Source organism: Pristis pectinata, chromosome 9 (genome assembly GCF_009764475.1).
Source record: "Pristis pectinata isolate sPriPec2 chromosome 9, sPriPec2.1.pri, whole genome shotgun sequence".
Classification (NCBI taxonomy): Eukaryota; Metazoa; Chordata; class Chondrichthyes; order Rhinopristiformes; family Pristidae; genus Pristis; species Pristis pectinata.
Genome location: NC_067413.1, coordinates 60,451,634 through 60,476,826, shown reverse-complemented (window position 1 = coordinate 60,476,826; position 25,193 = coordinate 60,451,634). Strand labels below are relative to the sequence as shown.

The window sequence follows — 25,193 nt, the reverse complement described above, 5'->3', positions numbered from 1 at the left end:
ATTGCTTGCAAAGGCCAAATCCTGTCCTAGAACATGCGACTATGCTTTGAATTATCAGATTACATATGTAATTTTCCTTTCTATTGTTACTCTGATTTCCCCTGACTGACTACAGTCCATGCTGATCATGGCAAACCCTCCTACTTTCATGTTAACTTAAAGTCTTTGCTTGATGCTGCAATGGCCTATTCCCTGTGCTTGCTTTGAGACCCTGGTTTAAGACATAACCAGACCCAATCTCCATGCTGCACTCACTGGCTTCCCTGACCTCTGTAAAATGCCTTGGGAAATTTTTATACTTTAAAAAGTGTCAGCTGTTTTTGCTGTCATTGCATAATTAGTTAATCTCACCTCGTTCATTGACAATGGCATATTGATCTTGGTCTCTTAGGATCAGAGAAAGATACAGTAGTGAAATAGGTCCTTCGGCTCAGAGTCTGCACCGGCCATCAAGCACCTATTTGCACTAATCCTACCTAAGTCCTACTTTTTTTATTCTTGCTACATTCTCGTCAACTCTCCCCTGATTGTACCACCTATACACTAGGAGCAATTTACAGTGGTCAATTAACCTACCAGTGAGCATGTTTTTGTGATGTGGGAGGAAACTGGAGCACCCAGAGGAAACCCACCTTATCATGGAGCATGTGCAAACTCCAAACAGACAGCAAGCACTCCAGATCAGGATTGAACCTGGGTCTCTGGCACTGTGGGCAGTGACTCTAATAGTTGCACCACTGTGCTGCCCAGCTGAGCATCAAATAAAACAGTTAGCAAATATAGGTGAAATTGAACAGTGTTTGAATATAATATTTGTTTACTGTTCAATCCATCCGTTTACCAGCGTTCCCCAGACCTTCCAAGAAATGAAAGGAGTGTACTTCAAATGTGTGTGGTTAAATGTTTCCCTGGTCTCTTGCCAGTTTTTAGCTGCTGCATAATATTTTTCACAAGTAACTCTATTCAGTAGAGGCAAAATGGAGTGGCTGTAGTGTCTTTTCAAGGATAGTTGGTCCTGAACTTTCCTGTGTGCTGGATTACTTCCAGTTTCCTCACATCTTTCCAGACCTAATATCCACTGGTAATCTTAAGCTCTTTCTCTACCTCAGTCTTCCCAAACTTCACATGCTTCTAGTTCTGATTTCTACATTGCTGTATATCTGTCCTTCCACAATGCTTCTTTACTCAGTTTCCCTTCTGGACATCTGCCCCAAATATTACATTTCTAAGCATCTGGCTCCTCATGTCCCAGCATATTCTGCTGTTTTATAATAATGGCTTTCTAAATTTCCATCTCCTCACAACCTCACCAGTACTTGACACCTCCCACTCAGCATACTACTGCCAATGGTTCCAAGCTCACCCAGCTCATATTAGTATTGATTATTTACATCATGTGCATAGAAACTCATCCCCAGTGAGTATTGTTAAACACATTTAATCAATATACTCTGCTTTGAAATTCATTCCATCTACTTCACTATTTGCTAACACAAATGTATTAAAATTGCATACAGTGATATTCATTGGTTGCAACTTTCAAAATGCAATCTCACCAGTGATTCCCAAACCCTGATACCTGCATCCTCAATGTAGCTTCTTGCACTTGCACCCTTTTCTTGTTCTGATCTAAATCAATTGCTTCCTTCTGAATGCAGGTGGCTTTTTTTGTCTATCCCATTTTAGTGACTCTGAGTCTAATTTCATTCCTGAACTTCCATGTTGTGACATTTCCTAAAAACCTTTATGTCCCCATTTCCAAAATAATAGATGTGCCTTCCATCTTAATTCATGTTGTACAGGGAGGAAAGATTTTGTATCCGTTAAATATCTGTTATCAAGGCCAGAATAGGTAAGTGACACAGTAGTACTGAAATGGAAAGTCATAGTAAGAAAAACGATGTCTAGTCATTAAACAAGAGAGTTTAGATGAGGAAGACAACAAAATAATGTGTATTTTAGAAAAAATTACAGGAAGGAGGAATGATTAGTTTTGTGGTGGTGTTACAATTTTATCATAATAAATTGTGTATTATCTAGGTGAACCCTACCATTGTTACAAAACATGACATGATTTGCTTGACTGGAGGCATGTACTTGCATCTCTTGAAGCTGAATGATTTTCAGGTTAGAACACTTTATTGTCGCTCCTCCCAATGCATTTGAAATCCAGCCCCTCCTGGTGCCTTTGGCTGTAATATGTACTGTCACTGTGATGCACTGTTCAACAAATCAACATTATATTGACAGCATTTCCCTCTCCTATTACATCTACAGTCACAGGAGAATTGTTGCAATAGAGACTGCTCTAAATCGAGAGCCCACCTTCTCATGGTAAATAGGCTCAACAAGAACCTCACTAATTCTCCCAAATTTTAAGAATTTTAATTCATAGACTGGCCACCAGCACCTTTAAACTATAACACTGAATAGAACAAAATAGGTTGATTTGAATTCTACATGCAGGAGGGAATACAGGCACTATAAGTGCACAGTCAGTAATTCATTGTAGTGTCTTTTTGTTTTTAACATTCGTCACAGCTGTTATGTGAATTCCTTGTGGACAATGACTGTCAATTTCCACAAGAGCCATGGAAAATCTCTGCCTGTGTTTTCTGTAGGTTTTTTAAGTACTAAAGACTGAAACAAGCATTATATTTTTTTTCTCTTAAGTACAAATGTAGCAATATTTCTTCTGGAATATTATGTTAATATCTTTATGATTTGAAACATTATTTGACAATTTCAGTGCAAGTAATGTTTTCAAATGTTAGAATGATGTTTAGGGATTTCAAAGTGGACTGGGATGCATATAGAATAATAGAGGTAAATTTGACTATCCTACACTGACTGCTTCATAGAGATGTTGCATTGGTTGCTTTTGCTTTTGGCTGTTAGCTCCCAATCTTTCACTTAAGTACCACATAACACAAGGAGGATTTAATTTGTGGGCAGGTGTAGAGGAATATATCAGCTATCAATATTTTTGTTAAGAAATTATCCACTTCTAGATATCAAACCAATAGCTTCCAATATAAAAACCTGTCAAGAATCAAAATGGTAACTGTAATGCAAACAAATTTGTGAAGTGAAATATTGGTACATGATACATATTGGAGAGTCCTCTTCAGAACAATTCTATCACTACTTTTATGTCTGACCATTCAGGCCTTCATTTTAACTTTATTATTTGAAATCCAACACTCTAGTGCAGAACTCCTTCAGCCATGGAATGTCAATATAGATTTCTGTCTCAAATATCTGGAATGGGAATTGAACCATACTCGTCTAATGAATGTTGTGGAATTTCTGGTCATTGGCATTAACTAATCTGCAGTTAATTTGTACAGTAATTATTTGCAGCTTATTGAGCTTGCTAAAAATGCTTGAAACTAAATAACTTTGCAACTTAGGGACTGGTAAGAATTATTTTCGCAACTGCGCAAAGAATACTGTGGGATGGAAAAGCTATTTTTTTTGTACTTTATATAAACAGTTTAACTTCAGAGTTGTTTTTCTAAAACAGGCTAACTGGTTTATCACAGTGCCCTGGCCAGTATTTAAAATCGAAATACACCAAATTATTTAGTCATTATTGTTCATGGGAGTATATGGTTACCATGGTCTTTACCCTTCAGAAGTACTTCATTAGCTAAAAAGTGTCTTGGATCGTACCAAAGTTGTGATGGGTACTGTACAATGCCAAGAAGGTGTCATTTATAACTTATTTTAAATGAATAGGATGGTAAAATATTTTATGAAGAAGACAATTAACTCCACGGATATGATAATTCAAATAAGTAGATATGTAACAGTACTTGTAATGCTTAATTTTCCTCCTTTGTAGGCTAACGTTGCATGTGACATGGCAACAACTTGTTCAAGTAGCAATCAAAATGGAAGATCACAGTTGCACGTAACTGGTATGGTGTTTTCTTTCCAAGATATTTTACTTGAAGCTGCATAAGAATTTTTATAGAGACAAACGTCATGAGTATTGTTGAATGAAAATTTATATCAGAAAATAAGATTTGTAATAGCATTTGATGATTTAGGTTCTCCTGTTGCACTGCTTAAATATGGTCTTGAATCATGGGAGCACTTGTGGTGTTTTATTAGTAAGATGTTATTTTTTTAAGTGACAACGTTCATGTTACTCCTTGTGCAATTTTACTCATTGTACAATTCTACTCATTATAAAGTAGTAATGAGTTGTTATGATTTATTGGCATTTTCAACAAAATAAATGTAACTGCTTCTAAATATCTGGAGCCATATCAATTATAAAAACAAGATGCATACATAAAAGCAGATGCATTTGTAGTAAACCATTTATGAAATATTAAACATTCATTAATCAGTCATTGACACTATTTTCTAAAAAGTTTTTAAAAATTATTTTTGCATCTGTAATGAAATGTGCTAAATGTCTACTAAATAGAAGTTTTTTTTATATCCTTTAAAATGTAGATAAATGACTTGAGAATAAATGTTCTTTCAGAGACTTTCTTCATTTTATTTTAATGTTTTTAAATTGGTGATTTTTTTTGTTTGCATTTGCTTATTTAAGTCGAAATATTCTTACTGAGATTTTAACATTTGGTCTCATTTTTGGACCAAAATCGACATGAAGGATAACAAAGTTTGATATTGCAAGGTCATTGTTTAGAAAAATATAGTGTCTGTTTTAATGATGTCCCATAATTCTAGCACGCCTACATCATTGTAAATTTCCCAGTTCTTAATGCAAGTAGCAGTCCACTTGATAGGCACCCCATCCATAACATTTACTCACTTCACCACCAATGCACAGTAGCAGCAGTTTGTACCATCTACAGGATTCATTACAGCAGCTCACCATGACTCCTTAGACAGCAGCTTCCAAACTACGACCTCTACCACCTAGATTGACATGGGCAGCAAAATCATGGGTGTCTTCCAAGCCACACGGCATCCTGACTTGAAATATGTTGCCTTCACAGTGACTGGATCAAAATCCTGAAATTTCAGCATTTTGTATGTATACCTCAAGGACTGCAGCAGAACTCAAGAAGGCAGCTCACCATCACCTTCTCAAGGGGTGGGCCATTAAATGTTGTCTCAGCCTGCAAAGCCCACATCCCCTGAATGAATAAAAAAAATTGCACAAAGCTCAGAGTTTATGACAAATCATGCCTTTTTTTGATTAGGAAATAGTTTAAAATGGGCCAGTCTCATTTTGCTTAACACTCTTACTGCAATTAATTTCATCCCTCATGTGCCTGAAATAAATTTGAACAGGTTTCAGGGATGATATCTGCTAACCCAGTGTGCTATTCATTCTCGTCAATTAATATAATACTTAAGTAAGGAATAAATAATCCAGTGTAGAGTATGTTTTTTAACTATATATCTTAATTAAAACTGACTTTCTGTAAAGTTAATTAAAGCACTTCTAAATTTTGCTTAGTTATCTAGCAAATGAAAAGCTGGAAGCATTGATGTAACTAAATAATTTCTGTTTGTGAACATCTAAAGATGATCTGATCCAAGTTTTTGTCTTTGAACAGACTTGTTAACCATGCAATTGAAGTCTGGACAAAACTACCAATGACCTTTCATGGAAATTAGTGTGCTTTTCCTTTTCGTGTTGCTGGGTGCCTTTGCTAAGTATTGCTTTATGCATGATATTGCCAGTCAGTAATCTAAAGGTCTGTTGACTTGTCGGGATTTACTGACAAAAGGGAATACAGTTGGGTCCCTCTTCCTTTATTGCAAGACTTCCATTGAGGCAGCAATGAGTAGCTCTGGTTCTGAGCATTCAGTATATGTGTATACGCTGTACATGTGAATCTTGTTGACAGTAGATATCCCAATCTGTAGTATACAGTGGTCACAATAACTTCTGCCAGGTACAGCACAAAGGGTGAGAAAAGAAAGCAAATCTATGGCAAAGGAGGGGAAGTGAGAGTTGGGGAGGTGAATGTTAACATTAAAAAGTTGGCAGTGAATGGGGAAAGTAAGGAGAGATGGATGGAAAAGGAGCAAAAAAGAAGGGAGAAGCTAATGGATGAAGAATGCTGGTTTGAACTTTGAACTGGGTGGAAGAAACAGAGAAGGCTTTGGATGAGTTTGGCTTGGCTGTGAACATGTTGGGTCAGGTTTGGATCAGGTTTTAATATTTTCCTTAAAGAAACATTTGTGGAAGATATGTAACATTACAGGTATTAAAGGGATGCTTTATGTCTGAGTGGATGCTCTAAGCTGGCCCTGTTGAAAGTTTTCAGGGATAGTACTCCAAAGGAGGTTGGGTCAGAACTTCCCTAAAGGCTTGTAGCATTAATAATAAGACATGGGGAGTGGTGACAAAGGACATTTACCTAGAGCATAGCTGCAAGATGGCATTTTATGATTCTAAGCTTCACTAAATGGGAGTTAGAGAAGGAAAGAGCACAAGAGCCTTCACTGTCAGCATGTAACGAGAACACTAGTGGTCATGTGCAGTCAAACGCAGATAACATTTTAGCCTTGGAGTGCTCAAGAGAATTCACAAATGAATAAGCTCTGTCGTGTTAGTGGTTCATGAAATTCTGATGAGTTGTATTTGTGATATAAAACCATTGTGCAGAATTTTTCCATCCAAATTCACTGTTATTTACTGTCCACACTTTCCTCACTACTAAAAGCCAAATTGTTACAGAACTATGAAAGAACAAAATCAAGAATGCTGCTTATAGGTGCAATGCATTTAGGAAGATGATACTATTTTGTTTTGTAATTTAAGGACTCATTTATTTCTATTAACAATAGAGTTGGATAATGGATTCATAGAATAGGAATAAATATTTGTAATCTATAATTGATTTTTCTTTAGTAGGTTAGTATGGTTATTGATAAGCAAAAATGTGCAAATGGAAATTTTAAGTTAAAGCAGAAAATGCTTAAAATGCTCAGCAGGTCAGGAAATATCTGTGGAAAAAGAAACAAAGATAACAGAGCTGATGAGAGGTCATCAATCTGAATTGTTAACTGTTTCATTCTCCACATAAGCTGCCTGTCTTGCTGACTATATCCAGCATTTTAAAAATTGAAAACAAACTGCAGATACTGGATCTGAAGAAAGGTCTTTGACCTGAAATGTCAACTTTGTTTCTCTTTTCATAGATGCTGCCTGACCTGCTGAGTATTTCCAGCATTTTCTGTTTCTTATATCTCACGTTTACTATTTTTATTTCAATTTGCTCTTCCTGGTCAAGTTTTGATTGGGAATGAGAGAGAGAAAAACCCCTATATGTATCTTGGTCAATGTTTAGCTTATCACATTTTTAACAGAACTCTCCAATGATGTTTTAGTCCTGATCATAATGGGTAGTGTGGATGAAGAGACATAAGTGTATTTTCAGGTGAAGCTGGGGCTATCTATGAAGCTAGTCATCTATTTAGTTGATGGAAACCATGGAATAAATATTCCGAATGCTGCTGGCATGGAATCTTACTTACCAGAAACTTGATCAGAAAATTCTAGAAATATTTTCCAATATTTTTCATCAAATAAATTGCGTACTTGAAGTAATTAAGCCTTCCATTGCAGAATTTGCATTTTGGCACCACACTTATATTTGTATCCATTTCACTGGAGGACTATTTGATTCGGGTCTTGTATTCAATAACTTAAATGTACATGGGGACTTCTTTAATCATTGGAGAAATTACACAAATGTTTTACCCATGTGTCCAAACCAAAGCTGAGTTTGTATGCAGCCTGTAAATACCTGCAGGAGTGTGGTGTCACCTAAACAAAAGTATGCACATTCAGCAGACATAGGTGCAAGCATAAACTTGAACTCAGGCATCAGCTAGTGTAAGGGGAATCTGTAGCTGCCTTCCAAGCAACATGATGCTCATTGCTTTCCAGTGGTGAAAGAAGTGATAGTGTTTCAGATAGGTCAAAGTACTTTGCTATCTCTAATGCCATTTTTGGATAAAGCAATTTAAAGATTGTCTGTAATTTTACAGTAACATTTGAATACTTGATAATTTAACAGGTGATAATTGTAAGTTGTATAACTTGTTGGCAGTGCTTCCAGAGTGTTGTCAGTCATTAACACCATCACTAGATTTGCTCATGGTCTGTTAATGAAGTGTAGTAATGGCAGTGGTATCATTGGATGAACAATTACTGCCAACTGACGAATAAATATCTCCTTCCCATGCAAGCTAAAACCATGTAAACCAGCTAATGAAAAAATCATGAGGAAGAAGGGTAAAACAGAAGTGTTGACAAATATTTCAAAACTTTTAAATGTTTTGTAATTTGATGAAGGCAGAGCAGTAGACATGGCATCTATGGACTTTAGCAAGGCTTTTGATGATGACCCACACAGTACGTAGTCCAGAAGGTTAGTGCACATGCGATCTATGGTGTGTTGGCAAACTGGATCCAAAATTGACTTGCTGATATTAGGCAGAAGGTCATGGTTGAGGGGTGCTTTTCTGACTGGAAGTCTGTAGCCAGTGATATATCACAGAGAGTAGTGCTGGGACCCTTTGTTGTTTGCCATGTATATAAATGACTTGCATGAGAATGTAGATGGACCAATTAGTAAGTTTGCTGATGACACAAAAGTTGGTGGAGCAGTAGATAGCGAAGAAGGTTGTGGAAGGATACAGAGGGACTTAAGTCAGCTGAAAAGCTAGGCAGGGTGGTGGCAGGTGGAATTTAATCCAGACAAGTGTAAAGTAATGCATTTTGGGATGTCAAATACTAATCGGATGTATACAGTAAATGGCTAGGGACCTCAGGAGTGTTAATGTATTGAGGGACCTATGCAAATTCATAGTTCCCTGAAAATGTGACAGAGGTGGATAGGGTAGTTGAGAATGCATTTGACATGCTTGCCTTCATAGGCTGAGGCATTGAGTATAAGACTTGGGATATCATATTGCAGCTGTACAAAACTTTATAATCAGGTCGCAATTGGAGTACTGTGTACAGTTCTGCTACAGGAAGGATGTGGTAGCATTAGAAAAAAATGCAAAAGTGATTCACCAGGATGTTGCCTATAATGGAGGGTTGTATTTATGAGGAGAGATTGATGAGTTGGATTTATTCTCACTGGAATGGGGGAGGCTGAGGGTTTATAAAATTATGAGGGGCATAGATAAGGTAGTCAGAGTTTTTTTTCCTAGGGTAACGGAGTCTAAAACCAGAGTACCTGGGTTTGAGATGAGAGGGGAGAAATTTAAAGGAGTTCTAAGGTGGAATTTTTTCACAGAGAGGGTGGTTGTTGTAATGGAACAAGCTACCAGAGGAAGTGGCAGAGGTAGATACAATGTTTAAAAGGCATTCAGACAGGTATTTGGATAAGAATGGAGCAGAGGGATATGGGCCGAATGTGGGCAAATGGCACTAGTATAGATGGTCAGCATGGATGAGTTGGGACGAATGGAACTCAATTGTGTTGTACAACTTTATCACTGAATCACTCTGTGGGCTTGCAAGGAACATAAATCAGTCCTTCTGAAAATATTTATGAGCTTTTAATTCTAATACAATTGTTAAATATTTTGTATTTTAAATAAAACAGTTATTAATTTTAATGTTGGTTCTTCTAATGCTAATTTATTGACATTAAATAAACCAACATAATGTTAACATCATTGGTATTTTATTGAAACATTATTGTTTTTTTATACACTTCCATGCTTAAGATATATTGTTTATAAGTAATCACTTTGGTCACATGGATGATTAATAGGCAGCAAGATATTTTAATGTGGGTCATAATTACACAGTGAATGGAATTGAGTGAATCATCTTGCAAGTTGAAATCCCATTGTTGATGCTCGTAGAGAGGGTTTCAGGAAACAATTATCTGTCGTGTGGTAACTGAGACCAGTTTCTCGGGAAACATTATATTGCTGAATAATCTTAAAAAATAAGTGTGTGAAGATTGGAAATTAGCATACAGTAATAGTATGGTAATTCAATCTGTACACAGTACAGAAAAGCTCCCAAAAAGATGATAGAATGCTAGTTCCGTATTTTATTCTTTTTAACAGCACACGAGGGCTATTTAGCCCAGTGGGTCCATGCAGGTTTCCAGAGAAACAATCCCATCGATGTCATTGCTTATTTCCCAGGAACTGAGAAGACAAATATATGAAATTGTCCTCAGTGTTCACTATGCTTTGGCCAGATTGCATCTCTTCTGTAATATGATATCTAACAGCGAACAAGAACCTGCACATTTATGGTAGCTTTAAAAATAGCAGAATGTCTAAGTAGCTGCATTTGATTATTTGACACTGAGACGACAATGGGCTTATTAAGGCAGATGATTAAAAATTTGGTGAAAGATACAGGTTTCAAGGAGGAAAGTTGGGTAGAAAGGTGGAGAGGTTTAGGGATGGAATTCCAGAGCTTGGGATCTTTAAGTGAAGATGTGGATAGAAATGGTGGAGTGATTAAAACTGAGGTTGGACAAAACAGACCCATTTGATAATCACAGAAAACTTGGGGAATTATAAAGCTGGAAGAGGTTATGAAGAGAGGGAAGACTATGGGTAGATTTGAAAACAAGAATGAGAATGTTGTTATCATTGTTTATCTAGGAGCTAATGTAGTTAGCAAGCACAGATGATGGATGAATGGGATTTGATTTAGGATACAGATAGCAAAGTTTTGAAAGGACTGAAGCTTACAGGGAGTGGAAGATGAGGTTGTCCAAAATGGGTTAGAGCAACCATATCCAAACGTAATGCAAGTTTCAATGATGCTTTCAGTTGCAGATATTTGAGACAGTATAGAGTTGGCAATATTCAAGGGGTACTGTTGGAAATATGGTTGAAAAACTTGGCTTGGGGTCAACTATAACACCAGAGTTGTAAGTAGCCTGGTCTGGGTCCAGTCAGATGTCAGGGAGAGGGATGGAATCTGGCTAGCAATGTAGCTTGTGATAGGTGGTCTTCCCATTATGTAATTAGATGAATATAATTAGTCTATGTGCGTGCAGTGAGAGTAAAGTGCATCATAATTAACGTGTACAAAGAGGTTAATGCGTAAAAATAAAATAAAAATAGATTTTATAGTCTAGAATGAAAGTGCATAAACTACTGAATAAGGTAAGCCAAAGTTATTAATAAAAGCAAGACAAAGTTGGATCAGAGAATTTAGATTTAAATAAATAAATTGTAAACTGAAAATGAATATGATCATTTTTGAGCTGACTGATTTCAATTATTTGCTGATTTATCTACTAAAGATGTTCAGGGAATAATAAAATATCACATTGGGAGAACTGGGCTTTTCTTAATCTTTGATTATTCTTGTGTTTAGACATTTATGGCTTCCTCATTTCCAGCAAGGTGTAAGAATTTCTGTAATATGATTAAAAAGAAGAGCATTGATTCAGATTCTTTCTGATCTGCACCTAAAGGTGTACAGCTAGTTTCTTATAATTTTTTTCATTATTAGTGGAAACATCTTTAATTCAAATTATCCATCTAAAAATCTATTGCAAAAATATTAATGAAATTTGTGCCTTTGATATAAACATACTGAGATGAAATGGAGAACAATTATTGCTGTGGAATTTAAACATGCAAAGAAAAAAACATTTTAATAATTTTGATGATACAGATAAAATGGTAAGGTCCAAATAGAAATTTTGTTGTGAGGCTTTATTTTGATCTTCTGGGGTCTTAAGAGATTTACTGTCTGCATTTACTTAAATTTGTACCACAATTTTACTTAATAGTTGCTTCTGCAAAGCTAAAAAGAAGAAAGAATTGGTTCGGAACTGCAATCTATGTGGAATTATCAGCAGATGGAGAACTAAAGAAATCTGCAAAATCAAATAGTTCATCTAATCCAAAATGGGATGAGCACTTAACAATGTAAGCAAAATTATAAAATAATTAATTAACCTTCTATGACATTCTTTTTAGTGTATAAGAAATGTTAATATAAGTTTGTGGACATGTTCCTAACCTATTACCAAAGTACACAGTGAATTGGATTGTAAAACTGATGAAATTAATTTTTTTTGGAATCCTATGAAGGCACAGTGCCTAAATTAAGCTTAAATGGGAAGAAAGACCAAGATCTTTTTGGTGACACTGAGTTGCAAACTTTTTTTGCTATTCCACCTCAGTAACTTTGTAGGCAGATCCCTTGAGTTTCCCCAAATAACTGATAGAAGTGTAGGGATTGAGGCTTCATCTGAAAGGAGCCCATTCCAAACTGCCCAGTCAAGGAAATTGCAGGTAAAGGGTGGGTGGGGAAGCTTATAGTAGAATTATCTTTTGTGAGCAATTGGCATGGAGAGCTTGGCGTGCGAAATGGTCCTTCCTTACTCTGAACTTTATGCAATTATTAGAATTTCTTAGTTTTCAGTGTGGCTTTGTCTGGTTTTATTCAGTAAATCAATACCATTGAATACAAGATGTAATGTATATGGAAACCATGAAAATAAGTTCACTTATAACCTCTGGTTTTTAATGATCAAAGGATATTAAAGCATGGTAGCATAGCGGTTAGCGTGATGCTATTACAGCGCCGGCGATTGGGATTCGATTCCCGTCGCTATCTGTAAGGAGATTGTATGTTCTCCCCATGTCTGCGTGGGTTTCCTCCGGGTGCTCCGGTTTCCTCCCACATTCTAAAGACGTACGGGCAGGTTAACATGGGTTTAAAATGGGTGGTGTGGACTCGGGCCGGTAGGGCCTGTTACTGTGCTCTATAAATTTTTTTGTAAAAACAGTCAGAACATTTACAGCAATAAAACATCCATTTTGTGCTACAGAAGATTTAGTTTGTTATCTTCAAATGTCTGTTAAAAATTTAGTGAATGCGTATGATCTTAATAACCATCAATCAAGATATGATTAAGTATATTTTTAATATTTTGTAATTGTGCCACATACACCTATGTTACATTACACTTTTTCTGTGTGCAGGAATGTAACACCACACACCAAATTGGAGTTTAAAATATGGAGCCATCATACATTAAAATCTGATGCTTTATTAGGGAAAGCCACCTTAGACATTGGCCAAGCTTTGGAAGTACACAACAGAAAATGTAAGTTTTAAATCATTCTCCTTGTAGCTTTGCCTGTTACTGGAAGGATGTTATACAAGGAAAATGTAATATAAGGAGTACAGCAGCATTGCAGTTCCAGTTAGACATCCACTTCTTTGATTGAAGTCTATGTTGTATTCTCCTTCCTTGGCCCCTAATGGGCAGTTATTCCTTGAGTCGTCCAGCTTCCCCACTTGGGAATTCCAAATGTTTCTGCTTCTGCTCTCTAAGACTTTTCTTATAAGAGACATTTTAACTTCAGCTTTTGGTCATCCCTAATATTTCCTTGTTAGGCGCAAAATTCATTTTCTTTCATGCATCTTTTTTTGATATGTTTGGCTATTTTCTGTCTTAAAGGCTCTGCCTAGATGAAAGTTATTGTTAATAGTTTGTTGTTATTATTTTTAGCTAAAAGCTAAATATACAATACTGCGTAAGAAAAATACTAATGTTAGTGATTAGACAGGTTGTTTCTCTAAATTTATAAACAAACAAAATATTATTGTTTTTCAATAGTGGAAAATGTTAAAGAAGTATTGAAGCTGACATTAGAAAATAAGACTGGGGTAGTACAAACTGGTGACTTGACTGTTTTCCTTGACGGCATGACAGTGGATCAGGAATCTGTACCCAATGGCAATACATCAGCAACCAGTGAGTAAATATAAAACAGAGCCTGTTTGCCAGTATAGTATAGTAAGACATTTTATATTTGTTTTGTTATTTATTTGTTTTGTTATTTGTTTGTCTAGTTATCTATAATTTGTATAAATAACTTTATAGCTTGCTAATTATATATCCATTTAACTGAATTTCTTTTACACAGAAGTTCAGCAGAATGGAGATGCCATCCACGTAAATGGAGGTGAATCTTCTACAAGGGCTAGAACAAGGTGTGTAAAGACTGCTTGAAATATAGCCAGATAATGAGAAGTGACTGTGATTTGGGACAATAAAAATAAATTACTCCATAAGTATACTTTGGGAAATCTGGGGGAAAAAATGAAATGTTTACATCTAAACAGCAAATAAATGATTGATGTTACAATTGAAAAAGCCCAAAATTTACAGTGACTCTTTGTTATGAGTGAATAGTACATTTTTGCCATGTGACATAAGGTCAATTCAAACTTTTTTTAAACAGCATGACCTTGTGGTTATGTTTGTAAAGGGTTGAATTACAGCATTTAAAAATAAATGCTTTTAAAATTATGGTTAACTTTCATGGCTCAAAACTAAAATTATTTTTTAAAGTGCTTATACATTTAGATTATGAACAGGTGTGTGGGTAAGAGTTTATCTGCCTTTTGGAAAAATTAGTCAAAATGTAAACAAGATTAATCCAGAAATCTCCAATGATACTACTGCCTGAAGTCAGACTGAATTGTTGCAAGAATTGTTTTATAAGTGCATAGACAAAATATTACCAGAAATATATGAATGTGCAGAAAATGAGAAGTAAAACGAATTTGTCGATAGAAGTTGAATGCTATCATTTGTTCAGTGTTTGCCTCTTATTCAGTGGAAACTAATTAAAGTTGGTGTTGCAGTTTTACAACCTTGATTTCACACCTGATTTTTAGATCTTCAGGACCTGCATTAAGTAATAATACATGGGTGCACATGATATTTGGCACAAACAGGCCATTTTGTCCTACCATTCCATTTATACACCTCTTGAGCCGCCTTCTGTCTATCCTCTTCTAAATCTATCTACCTTTTTCCTTTCTCTTTTTAAACTTAAACAAAAAGAGAAATGCTGAAAAATTCAGCCAGTCAAACAGCATTAGTAGGAGGGAAAACAGTTAACATTTCAGGTCACGGATATGGTAACTGGTTTCTCTTTCCAGCGATGCTGCTTGATTTGCTGGGTTCTTCAGCATTTCTGTTTTTTGTTTCAGATTCCAGCATCTGCAGTTTTATTTGCTTTCCTTTGTAAGTTTGTCCATCCTCTTAAATTCTTCTATTCTATTCACTGAACCACTTCCTGTGGTGGGGAGTTCCACATTCTCATAACATTATGGAATAAATAAATTTCTTCTGAATTCTTTATTGGACTTCTTGGTGACTAGCTTCTAATGATGGCCTCTAGTTATGTTCTTCTTCACAAATAGAAACCATGCTTTTTGTCAAAACCGATTTTTAAAAAAAAAACTTTTCATCATTAGTTCAACCTTCAACTTTCTTTTCTCAAGAAAAAAGACCCATTCGGTTAATCCTCTGCTGATTCACATGCCTTTCACTTTGGGTACCATTCTTGTAAATCTTTTATGCATCCTTCTTATTGCCTCATTACCCTTTATTAAGATGGTTATTGGAACTGTACACAGAACTCCAAGTGTGCTCTAATGAAGGCTTGATACAAGTTTAGCATAACTACCCAAATTTTCAATTATATCTCTCCAGAAATAAATCCTAGTGTTTGATTTTTTTTTTCCTTTTATGGTTTTGCTTGCTTGTGGGGTACAACTTTTAGTTATTGGTATGTTTGTACTCTGAGATCTGTTTGTTCTTTTACCCATCTAGACTTGCACCTTCTGAATAATAAATGGCCTCCCCATTCTTCCTACCAAAATGTACTACATCACATCTATCTGTGTTGAACATTAACTGCCAGTTATTTGCCCATACTGCCAATTTATTGTCATCATAAAGTTTGTTTTAATTCTTCTTAGTATTGACTATAACCTTCACCACCCTCCCAAATTTGATATTATTTGCAAATTTACAAGTTAAGTTCTTGATTCCAAACTCTGAATCATTAAGCCTAAGTTGTGAACAGCAGTAGTCACAGCACTGATCCTGTGGAACACCCACTACCTATTTTCTTCCATTATAAGTAGCCACTGTTCGTTCTTGAATTTTGTTTTTTCTCCTGTAGGCAGTTGGCAATCCAGTCCGCTTCTTGTCTCTTGAGTATGCCTTCTGTGACCTTGCTCATTAATCTATTGTGGGTTACCATATTGAATGACTTTTGATAACCTAGATAAATTATGTCTACTATATTATCAATATAAGTTCAAAGATGTTCAATAAAGCTGGTCATGCAAGATCTTCCCTTTTTGAAATCCATGCTGACTTTTCAGAATTATACTTCTTGATTCTAGATGTTGTTCTATTTTTTCCTTTGGTAGGAACTCCATTACTTTTCTTACCACCAATGTTAAACTGACTGATCTATAATTCCCTCAATATGTTCTACCACCCTTATTATATACATATAGGTATTACATTAGCAGTTTGTCAGTTCTTTAGCTCTAATAAATAATTAAATTCACTAATAAATAATTAAAAATGTGTAGTAATGCCTCAGCTGTCACTTCCCTAAATTCTTTTAAAATGTGTGGATGAAATCCATGCAGATCAAAGGTTTTATTTTCTTTCACTTTGATTAGTTTATTTACTATATTCCCCTTTCTAATTTTAATTGGATTTGTGATGAGATGAGTATTGGGACATATTTGTAAACTCTGTTTTTACCTGTGGCACTGTCATGTTGGTTCTCTAATGGTCCTATTCCTAGCCCAGCCTTCCTTGTTTTAATTGATGTGTCTGTGAAATATTTTACTGTTTTTTTTATGTTCCTTGTTAATATAATTTCCTTGTTGTTCTTTGTACTCTTAATTTTGTTATTGATTTCTCTCTTCACACTCACTCTCTTTTCATACAGTCTACTAATGTGTACCTCTTTCCTTACCTTCAGCCATATGCCTTTAGTCATCCATGGAGTCTCACGTATTTAGTTTTTTTTCTTTTGGCAGTATTTTTCTCTGTTGAACATTATTTTAAAAATATTTCTTATTATTCTGGTATGTTGTTTATCAATATTGTTGCCCATTTTATCTTTGCCTCTCAGAATTGCCTTTTCTTCATCTAGTATATTGTTTTTCTCCATGTATTCCCTTCTCTATTATCATTATAAAACATATTATGGTCACTTTTAAATCATATGTTTTCTGTTGGGCCGTGGCCTTTTCTCTTCCCTGAAGTGATGTGGATTTTCCAATCCAAGAATGCCTTTTATTTGTGGTTAATGCCTGGTTCTTCTGGTCATTATCATCAAATGATGCCAAGTGTCTTTTAATGGAGAAGCCAACAGTCTCTTTGTAGCTGCTAATTAAGGTGAACTTTGGGGTTGTCCAGAGAAGATCTGTCTTTGCTTGGTCCTTAAAACTTCCAAAATTTATGATTGTCTGGCAATGTTTCTGTGGTCAGGTTTGTTTTGGAGCCAAGCTGATGTTTAGGCAGTAGTCAATGCAATATCCAATATCCCTGTGCTCCATTTTTACATGAGATGCACTCTGTTGGAATTGACTTTTCCTACCTTCCTCTTTGCCTTTCCAGAGGATTCTGCCTTTTCCAATTCTGGCATTCAACTCACCCAAAAAGACTGGTTTGTCCCTCTCTGGAAGTGGGTTAGGGTTCTTTCAAGCATAGACTAGACATCCATCTTCGCCTCGTGTGCAGCTTCCATGGTTGGGGTATATGCGCTGAATACTGCAGCATTGTGGCTCCATGTTCAAGTGAGCCAGTAGGTTGCGAGGGTCTCATTCATGGGTGGGATAGGTGGGGGGCAGGTAGTCACTGAGATGATAGACAAATTCATTCTTGATGACAAAACCCATCCGTGAAAACAGGTTTGCCCTTGCAAAAGGAGGAGTGTTCACCTCCTTGTTCCTTGAGCTGACCATGCCATGCCACTGTGTCTCATGCAAGGTAGCAATATCAATGCCAGATCATCCGAGTTCCCAAGCAGAGCACCTTTCAGATATGTTGATGTTGGGGCTGTCCATTAGGCTCCTGATGTTCCAAATCCCAAATTTCTTACTGAGGATTGAAATTTGCCTCTTCTTTTAATGTGAGATAGCCATCACACACCAGCTATCACATGGGCTTGACAGAGTGTCTTGGTGCAGTGGCAACAGGGTAAAGGTAACTGGAGGCCAGGCTATGCTGCATGGGCATTAATACACATGCTCAAGTAGACACTGATTGCTGTCAGTTCAGATGCCTCCTCACTATCCCCACTTCCATCCTCCCACCTTTCACTTCTGTCCACTTGCCTGTCCCTGAATCCCATTATTTCTTCAGCATCTCCCTCACACATTTCATTCTTCCACACTAATCCCTCCAATTCTTACTGCCGTACCCTCACCCTCTCTCTTGTACCCTGCAACTTGATCTTGTACCCTGCAACTTGACCTCTTCTCCTGCACCCATCTTTCCTCTACCCTCCTCTCAATGCTCTTCGCACTATACTCACCCATCCTCTCTAGACATTCCAAGTACTCCTCTATTCTTCAACCCCGAGGAGAAATTCCTACACCATTGCTGGATCGCATTCCCTTCACAAGGGACCAGGCTGATGGTAGGACAGCTAATGGCATTGGCCTCATATTGGCGGACAGGCATTGTGACTGTTACCCAGCTGTGCTCCTTTTACTTGCCTTACCTAGTCTGGTTCATTATACATTACTCGCTCCAATAATGAATCATGGCATTTTGAGTTTTTTACATATCAATTAAGGAAGAAGCCCTGTATACTTTGAACAAAATCCATTTTCTGATTTTCCTTACCACCCTCTTTGATAAAAATCCTTAAAGATTATTATTCTACATTTTTTTTACTCATTTTCACAAGTTGTAACTTTCTTTCAATTTGAATACAACTACTTAAAGTTATATTCAGTGTGAATACTAGTACTTAAAAGTAGCCTGTATTAGTAGAGGATATGTCCTCTCACCAGCTAAATAATTTGAACAGAATGAAAATCTGGTTTGCTGTTTAAAATAGCTAGACACTTGTATTGCTGTATAACATTCTGAGAATATTGCAATTCCATCATTAGTCGCATTTTTCTCCATTGATGTTCTATAATCAGTTATTTGAGCAATTATGTGTTCACTTAAATGTCATGAATGATTGTTGAAAATGGGCAATAGCAATTCAGTCATTACATATTTCCCATAAATTTTGGTTTCCATTGAAATCAGTGAAAATTTAGAGCAGAACATCAGAGGAAGCTAAACTGGCACATTACCATTTAAGATCAAATTTGTCTTCTGTTTTTACAATAGCAGCATGATACAGAGAGAATTACCTATGAATGAAACTCGTAGGTAATTCTCTCTGTATCATGTTTTAGACTTACTTGCATAGAAATTTTAGTGCACTCTTGGCATGTTAGATGGTGCCAAAAGCCTTGGGCATCCTTAATGAAGCCAAGTTCAGGGAATCAGGCCTGTGTTAGGAAGAGTTTAAATCAAATGAAAAGGCTTATAAATGGAGCAGTAAACTTGAGGATTGAGAAAATTTCAGAATTCAACAAGGGACGTCCTTTGATTATGAAAGAGAAAAAAAGTATGTGAGATTAATCTAGCAGGAAACGTACAGACTATAAAAACTTCAATTGGTATGCACAAGGGAAAAGATTAGCAAAAATTAATGTGGGCCCTTGCATATTGAGAGAGGATAAAGTAAATCAGGGAATAAAGAAATGGCAGAGAAATTATACAAATATTTTGTTTCAAATTAAATATCTTGTAAGAAGGCAGAGAAAACTTTCTGAAACAAATGGAGAATGACAAGTCTAGAGTGAATAAAGAACAAAAATTCACATGAGTTTTTTTTTAATAAAAGTAACGGGACCAAAAGCCAATAAATCCCAAGCACCTGGTGATCTGCAAAGTTGAAAGAGGTGGCTGTGAAGATTACGGAGGTTGTAATCTTCCAAAAATCCATAGATTCTGGAATAGCTCCCAAGATTAGAAGATAGCACATGTAACCTCCTGAAAATCATAAAATGACTACAGATGCTGGAAGTCTGAAATAAAAACTAAAAATGCTGGAAACACTCTTCCTTTGCAGTTTCTGCCATTCCAACAAGATTTCATCACCAGAAACATATACTCTTCTCCCTAACTCAGTAACTTGAAGGGATTGTTTCCTTTGTTACTCCCTAATCTGCTCAAGTATCCGCAGCTACTATTCTGGTTTTAAGGTACTTTTAAATGCAGCTACAGTAGATACTACACCTATTCTTTCACCTCTTCCCCTCCCACTTTCCAGGGACCCACACTGTCTATCCAGGTGAAACAATGATTCATTTGTACTTCTTCCAATCTAGTGTATTGCATTTGATGTTCACAATCTGGCCTCAACTACATTGGAGATACCAAATATGATTGGGTGATTGTGCTGTGGAACACTTGTGTGACCATGAACTTCTGGTTGCCTACCATATTATTTGCACTCCCACTCTAGCATTTCTGTTTGTGACCTCCTGTACTGTTACAAGGCCAAACTCAAGCTTGAGGAACAACACCTTATCTTCTGTCTGGGCACATTGCAGCCTTCAAGATTCGATATCAAATTCTTCAGTTTTGGGTAACTCATTCTTTCTTTCTTTCTGTCTGTAACAGAACTGGCCATTTCAGCTGTCATAATTTTGGCTCAATATTTTCTCTTATTTTTGTCTAGGCTGGCCTTTTGGGCATGTCCCACGATCTTACGATTAGTAACGCAATACACAGACAAAGAATCTTAATCTGATTTTAACTGCAGTTTAACTGAGAGGTTCAGTCATCTGTTCTCACCTTATCACAGATGTTCCCATTGTTCTGTACATCCCTCCCCCATCTTCTCTGCTACTAAAACTAACTTGTTTTCTTTCTTTCCCAAAAATCTGGGACCAGCCAAAACAACCACGAGGGTGGGTGAGGAATCAATCAGTGGTCAAGACTGGGGTCACACAGAGTTCTAATCCAGTGCTACTGTCAGTAAACCATGCTGGGAATCTCCAATTTTGCTTAGTCCCAGAGCAATGCAGTCTAAGTTCCCTATGTAATCACATCCTGGGTTAAAGGGTAACTTGTGTCAAGAAGTGCTCATTCAAATTTCTAGAGCTGCATAAAATGCCCTGGAAGCATTTGATGTTATGAATCGTTCTGAAGGATGTATCTCTTTTCAATTGCATAATGTTGGGGGGAGTAAAAGAAGCATGCATTTGAATTTCCAGGCAATTTTATTCAGACTTCCTATGTTGTTAAATTTGCCATGCTGAAAAAACCCCAGCTAAAATGAGGTTTAATATTGACCTCTTGATTTCTGAACTGGATAGTCAAGGACAAATATCCAAGGGGGACAGTCTTTGGAGTAGGACAACAGAACCTTGATGGCAGTATTCCTATCTTAACCTCACAGTGTGTTCCCATGCTCCTTGGAGATGTTTGTTGTTGACTGGCAGAGGCGAGCCGGTTAAAGTAATCAGAAATCAGAGTCATGATGTGCAATTAAGAATCCAGTGCAATATAAAATGTGGCCAAGCTGACTTCAGAGATGATAGTAAAACATTGGGCTACGTAGGCATGATGTGATTGTGCTTCTTTCATCGAGAATTGTATATATTCATCATTTAACTACATTTCTATTAAAGTACTTCTGCTAAATCATAGAATTGTACAGCACAGAAATGCGCCATTTTGGCCTATCTTGTCCATGTTGACCATGATCCCCATCTTTGCTAATCCCATTTGCCTCCATTAGTCACGTGACCTTCTATGCTTTTCCTATCCAAGTACCTGTCCAAACACCTTTTAAACATTGTAATTGTATCTGCTTCACCGCTTTCTTTGGCAGCTTTTTCCAGATATTCACCACCATCTGTATGAAAAACCTAACTCTCAGATCTCCTTTAAATTTTTCCCCTCTCACCTTAAACCTGCCCCAGGAAAAAGATTCTTATTTCTATCCTATGCATGCTTCTCAATTTTATAAACCTCTATAGGATCACCGCTCATCTTCCTATGTTCCTGTGAGAATAAATCAGGCCTCTGTAACTCTGTAACTACAACCCTCCATTCCAGGAAACATCCCAGTGACCCTCTTCTGCACTCTCTTTATTGCTACCATATCCTGTAGTTTGATGAACAGAACTGTACACAATTCTCCAAGAGTGGCCTAACCAACGTTTTGTACAGCTGCAACATGATGTCCCAATTCCTATACTCAATGCCTCAGCCTATGAGGGCAAGCGTAACAAATGTCTTTTTCACCATCCTATTCACCTGTGTCACACTTTCAAGGAGCTATGGGCTTGCAACCCAAGGTGCCTCTGTACATCAGTGCTCCTCGGGTCCTTGCCGTTTACTCTATATCCTAACAGAATTTGCATTACTTCACACTTGTCTGGTTTATACAGTATTCCATCTGCCACTGCTCTGCTCAACTCTCCAACTGATCTATCTCCCACTGTATCCTCAGACAAATTTCTTCGCTATCCACAGTTCCACCAATTTTTGTATTTTCTTCAAACTTGCTTCTTTTACCACCTACATTCTCATCCAATTCATTTATACATTACAAACAAGAAAGGTCCCAGCACCAGTTATTGTGGTATACCACTTGTTACAACTTCCAGTAAGAAAAATATCCCTCAACCACTACCCTCTGCCTAGCATCACCAAGCCAGTTCTGGATCTGGTTTGCCAGCACACCTTGGATCCCTTGTACCTTAACCTTCTGGACCAGCCTCCCACGTGGGACCTTGTCAAAAGCCATACTAAAGACCATGTAAACCACTTCTACCACTCTACCTTCATCAATTTTCTTGTTTACCTCCTTAAAAAAAAAACTCCATTGGATTTTTGAGACATGATCTTGCCTGTGCAAAACCATGCTCACTCCTCTTCATCAGTCCCTGCCTTTCCAAGTAAATGCAAATCCTGACCTTCAGAATCTTCTCCAACGGCTCCCCCACACTGATGCAAGGCCCACTAGTCTTTATTTTCCAAGTTTATCCCTACTGACTTTTTTGAACAAGTGGATAACATTAGCTATCATCAAGTCTTCTGGTATCTTACCCGTGGCTAAGGAAGATGCAAAAATCTCCATCAGATACCCAGCAGTCTCCTCCCTTGCTTCCCTTAGCATCCTGGGATAGATTCTGCCAGACCCTGGGGATTTATTCACCCTAATGTGAACCAGTATTTCTAACACATCCTCCTTCCTGATACAGACCTGCTCCGGAATATCAGCTTACCCCTCCCTTGACTCTCCAGTCTCCACAAACTTCTCTGTTGTGAATACTCATGAGATCTATTCATTTAGGATCTTGCTCATATATCCTGGCTCCATACAAAGATTACCCCTTTGGTCTACAGGGGGACTCATTCCTTCCTTATCTACCTTCTTGCTTCTATTATATTTATAACAGGTTTTAGGGTTCTCCTTAATCCAACTGGCCAAGATCATGGAGACACAAGGGACTGCAGATGCTGGAATCTGGAGCTAAAACCTAACTGGTGTAAGAACTCAGCAAACCGGGCAACATCTGTGGAGGGAATTGGACAGTCGATGTTTCGGGTTGAGACCCTTTATCTGGACTTTCATTCTTCTCTAATTTCTTTAAGTTCTCTCCTATATCTCCTATAAACCTCCTGACTCATTTGGAACCAATTTCCTACACCCGTCATACATTTTCTTCTTTTCCTTGATCAAACCTTCAGTATCCTTCGTTGACCAAAGTTCCCTAAACTTACCATATTGCAGGGACATGCCGACTCTGAACTCTTAACGTTTCGCTTTTAAGCACCTCCCATTAATCCGATGTTGTTTCTGCCTGTAGCAGCTGCTTCCAATCTAATTCCATCAGGTCCTGTCTTATACAATCACAGTCCGCCATCTGTTTCCATGGCTACCTTGAAGCTTACAAAATTATGGTCACTGTTCACAAAGTTTCTTCCACAAACACTTGAATCGCTTGGCAATCCTCAGTCCCTAAGTTAAGGTCAAATACAGCCCCCTCCCTAGCAGGACCCGCTAAATACTGCATCTTGAATGGATTTTATGAATTCTTCCCCTCACTTTCAGAAAACTATGGACATACTCCAAAACCTCTTTGTTTGCCAACATTTAGTTCGGGGACAGCTCTAGCAGACTGGAATGTGGAAATGAGGCCCTGCATTTCAAGAAAGGAGAGAGTCCTTGAGTCCTGAAGAAGGGTTCTGACCCAAAATGTTAACTGTTTTTCTCCACGGATGCTGCCTGGCCTGCTGAGTTCTTCCAGAATCTTGCTGTTTCATCCAGATTCTAGCACCTGCATACCTTTGTTTCTCAGATAGTAAATGGTGTAAGGAGGTATCCGGCTGTACTGATTTATATGATGTAGTCAGTAAACAGACATATATAATAAGTAATTGGCAGGGCAATTAGAATTAACAGCCTTTATTGCAAGAGGGTTAGAGCGCAATTGTAGATAGCTTTGACAAGACCACATGTATAGTTTTGATCTTGTTATATGAAAAAGGATACTTTTTCCTTGGAGTCAGTGCAGTGTAGAATCCCTAGATGAATTCTAAGGATGATGGGATTGTCTTATGAAGATAGATTTAGTCAGATTTGCCTATATTTAAATTTAGTGGAATGAGATGTAGTCTTTCTTGAGATTATTTCCTCCAGCAGGAGTGTTTAGAACTAGGGAGCATATCCCCTGGACAAATGGTTAGCCACTTAGGACTATGATAAGGAGAAATTTCTTAATGGACAGTGTTGCAAGTCTTTGGAATTCTCTACGGCAGAGTGCAGTAGATGCTGAGATTAATGGATCTTTGGACAAAAAGAGAATCAGGATTTGGGGATCAGCAAGAAAGTGGACGAAGCACAGAATATTATTGAATGATAGCACAGGCTTGAGAGCCATTCACCTACCCATCTTGCTATTTACTTTTATATAATGTGCATGTATATTTTTTGCCATATTCTTACCTGTATCATGTCAGTTGATCAGCAGTGATAGCTGTGTGCTACTCCAGAGTGTCTACATGACATGGTTTCCAAAACCGAAGAGAAGATGATGGGCAGTCCATTCCACTCTCCTCCAAGACCATGTTACAGGAGTTCCGAGACTCTCATGGTTCTTGTGCAGACTTGATGCTTGTGAATTGTTGAGAATGTTGATCTTAATATTTTAAAGATAACATGTAACTTGGCCTAGACAAAATAGATTCCTGGTTGAGCATTTATCTTTTTATTTTTCATAAAAATCATAAGCTGAATAGTTGCAAAAAAAATTCCATGAGCTGAGAATCAGCTGTCAGTCAGTTTAAAAAAAAAAGGTAATTACAAACAAA

The 25,193-nt window shown here is 37.2% G+C and overlaps 1 protein-coding gene across 3 annotated transcripts in view; it reads left to right on the top strand.

Moving 5' to 3' along the window:
• LOC127574662 (NEDD4-like E3 ubiquitin-protein ligase WWP1) overlaps positions 1-25,193 on the top strand; it is a 151,835-nt gene that overhangs the window by 75,374 nt on the left and 51,268 nt on the right. For 2 of the 3 annotated variants that reach the window (XM_052023883.1, XM_052023881.1), the window contains exons 2-6: positions 3,848-3,923; positions 11,739-11,877; positions 12,940-13,064; positions 13,581-13,718; positions 13,891-13,957. In XM_052023883.1, the coding sequence (XP_051879843.1) occupies positions 3,866-3,923; positions 11,739-11,877; positions 12,940-13,064; positions 13,581-13,718; positions 13,891-13,957 (527 nt within the window). In that variant the 5' untranslated portion in view covers positions 3,848-3,865. The remainder of the gene's footprint in view (positions 1-3,847; positions 3,924-11,738; positions 11,878-12,939; positions 13,065-13,580; positions 13,719-13,890; positions 13,958-25,193) is intronic. The other variant, XM_052023882.1, reaches the window with a different exon arrangement.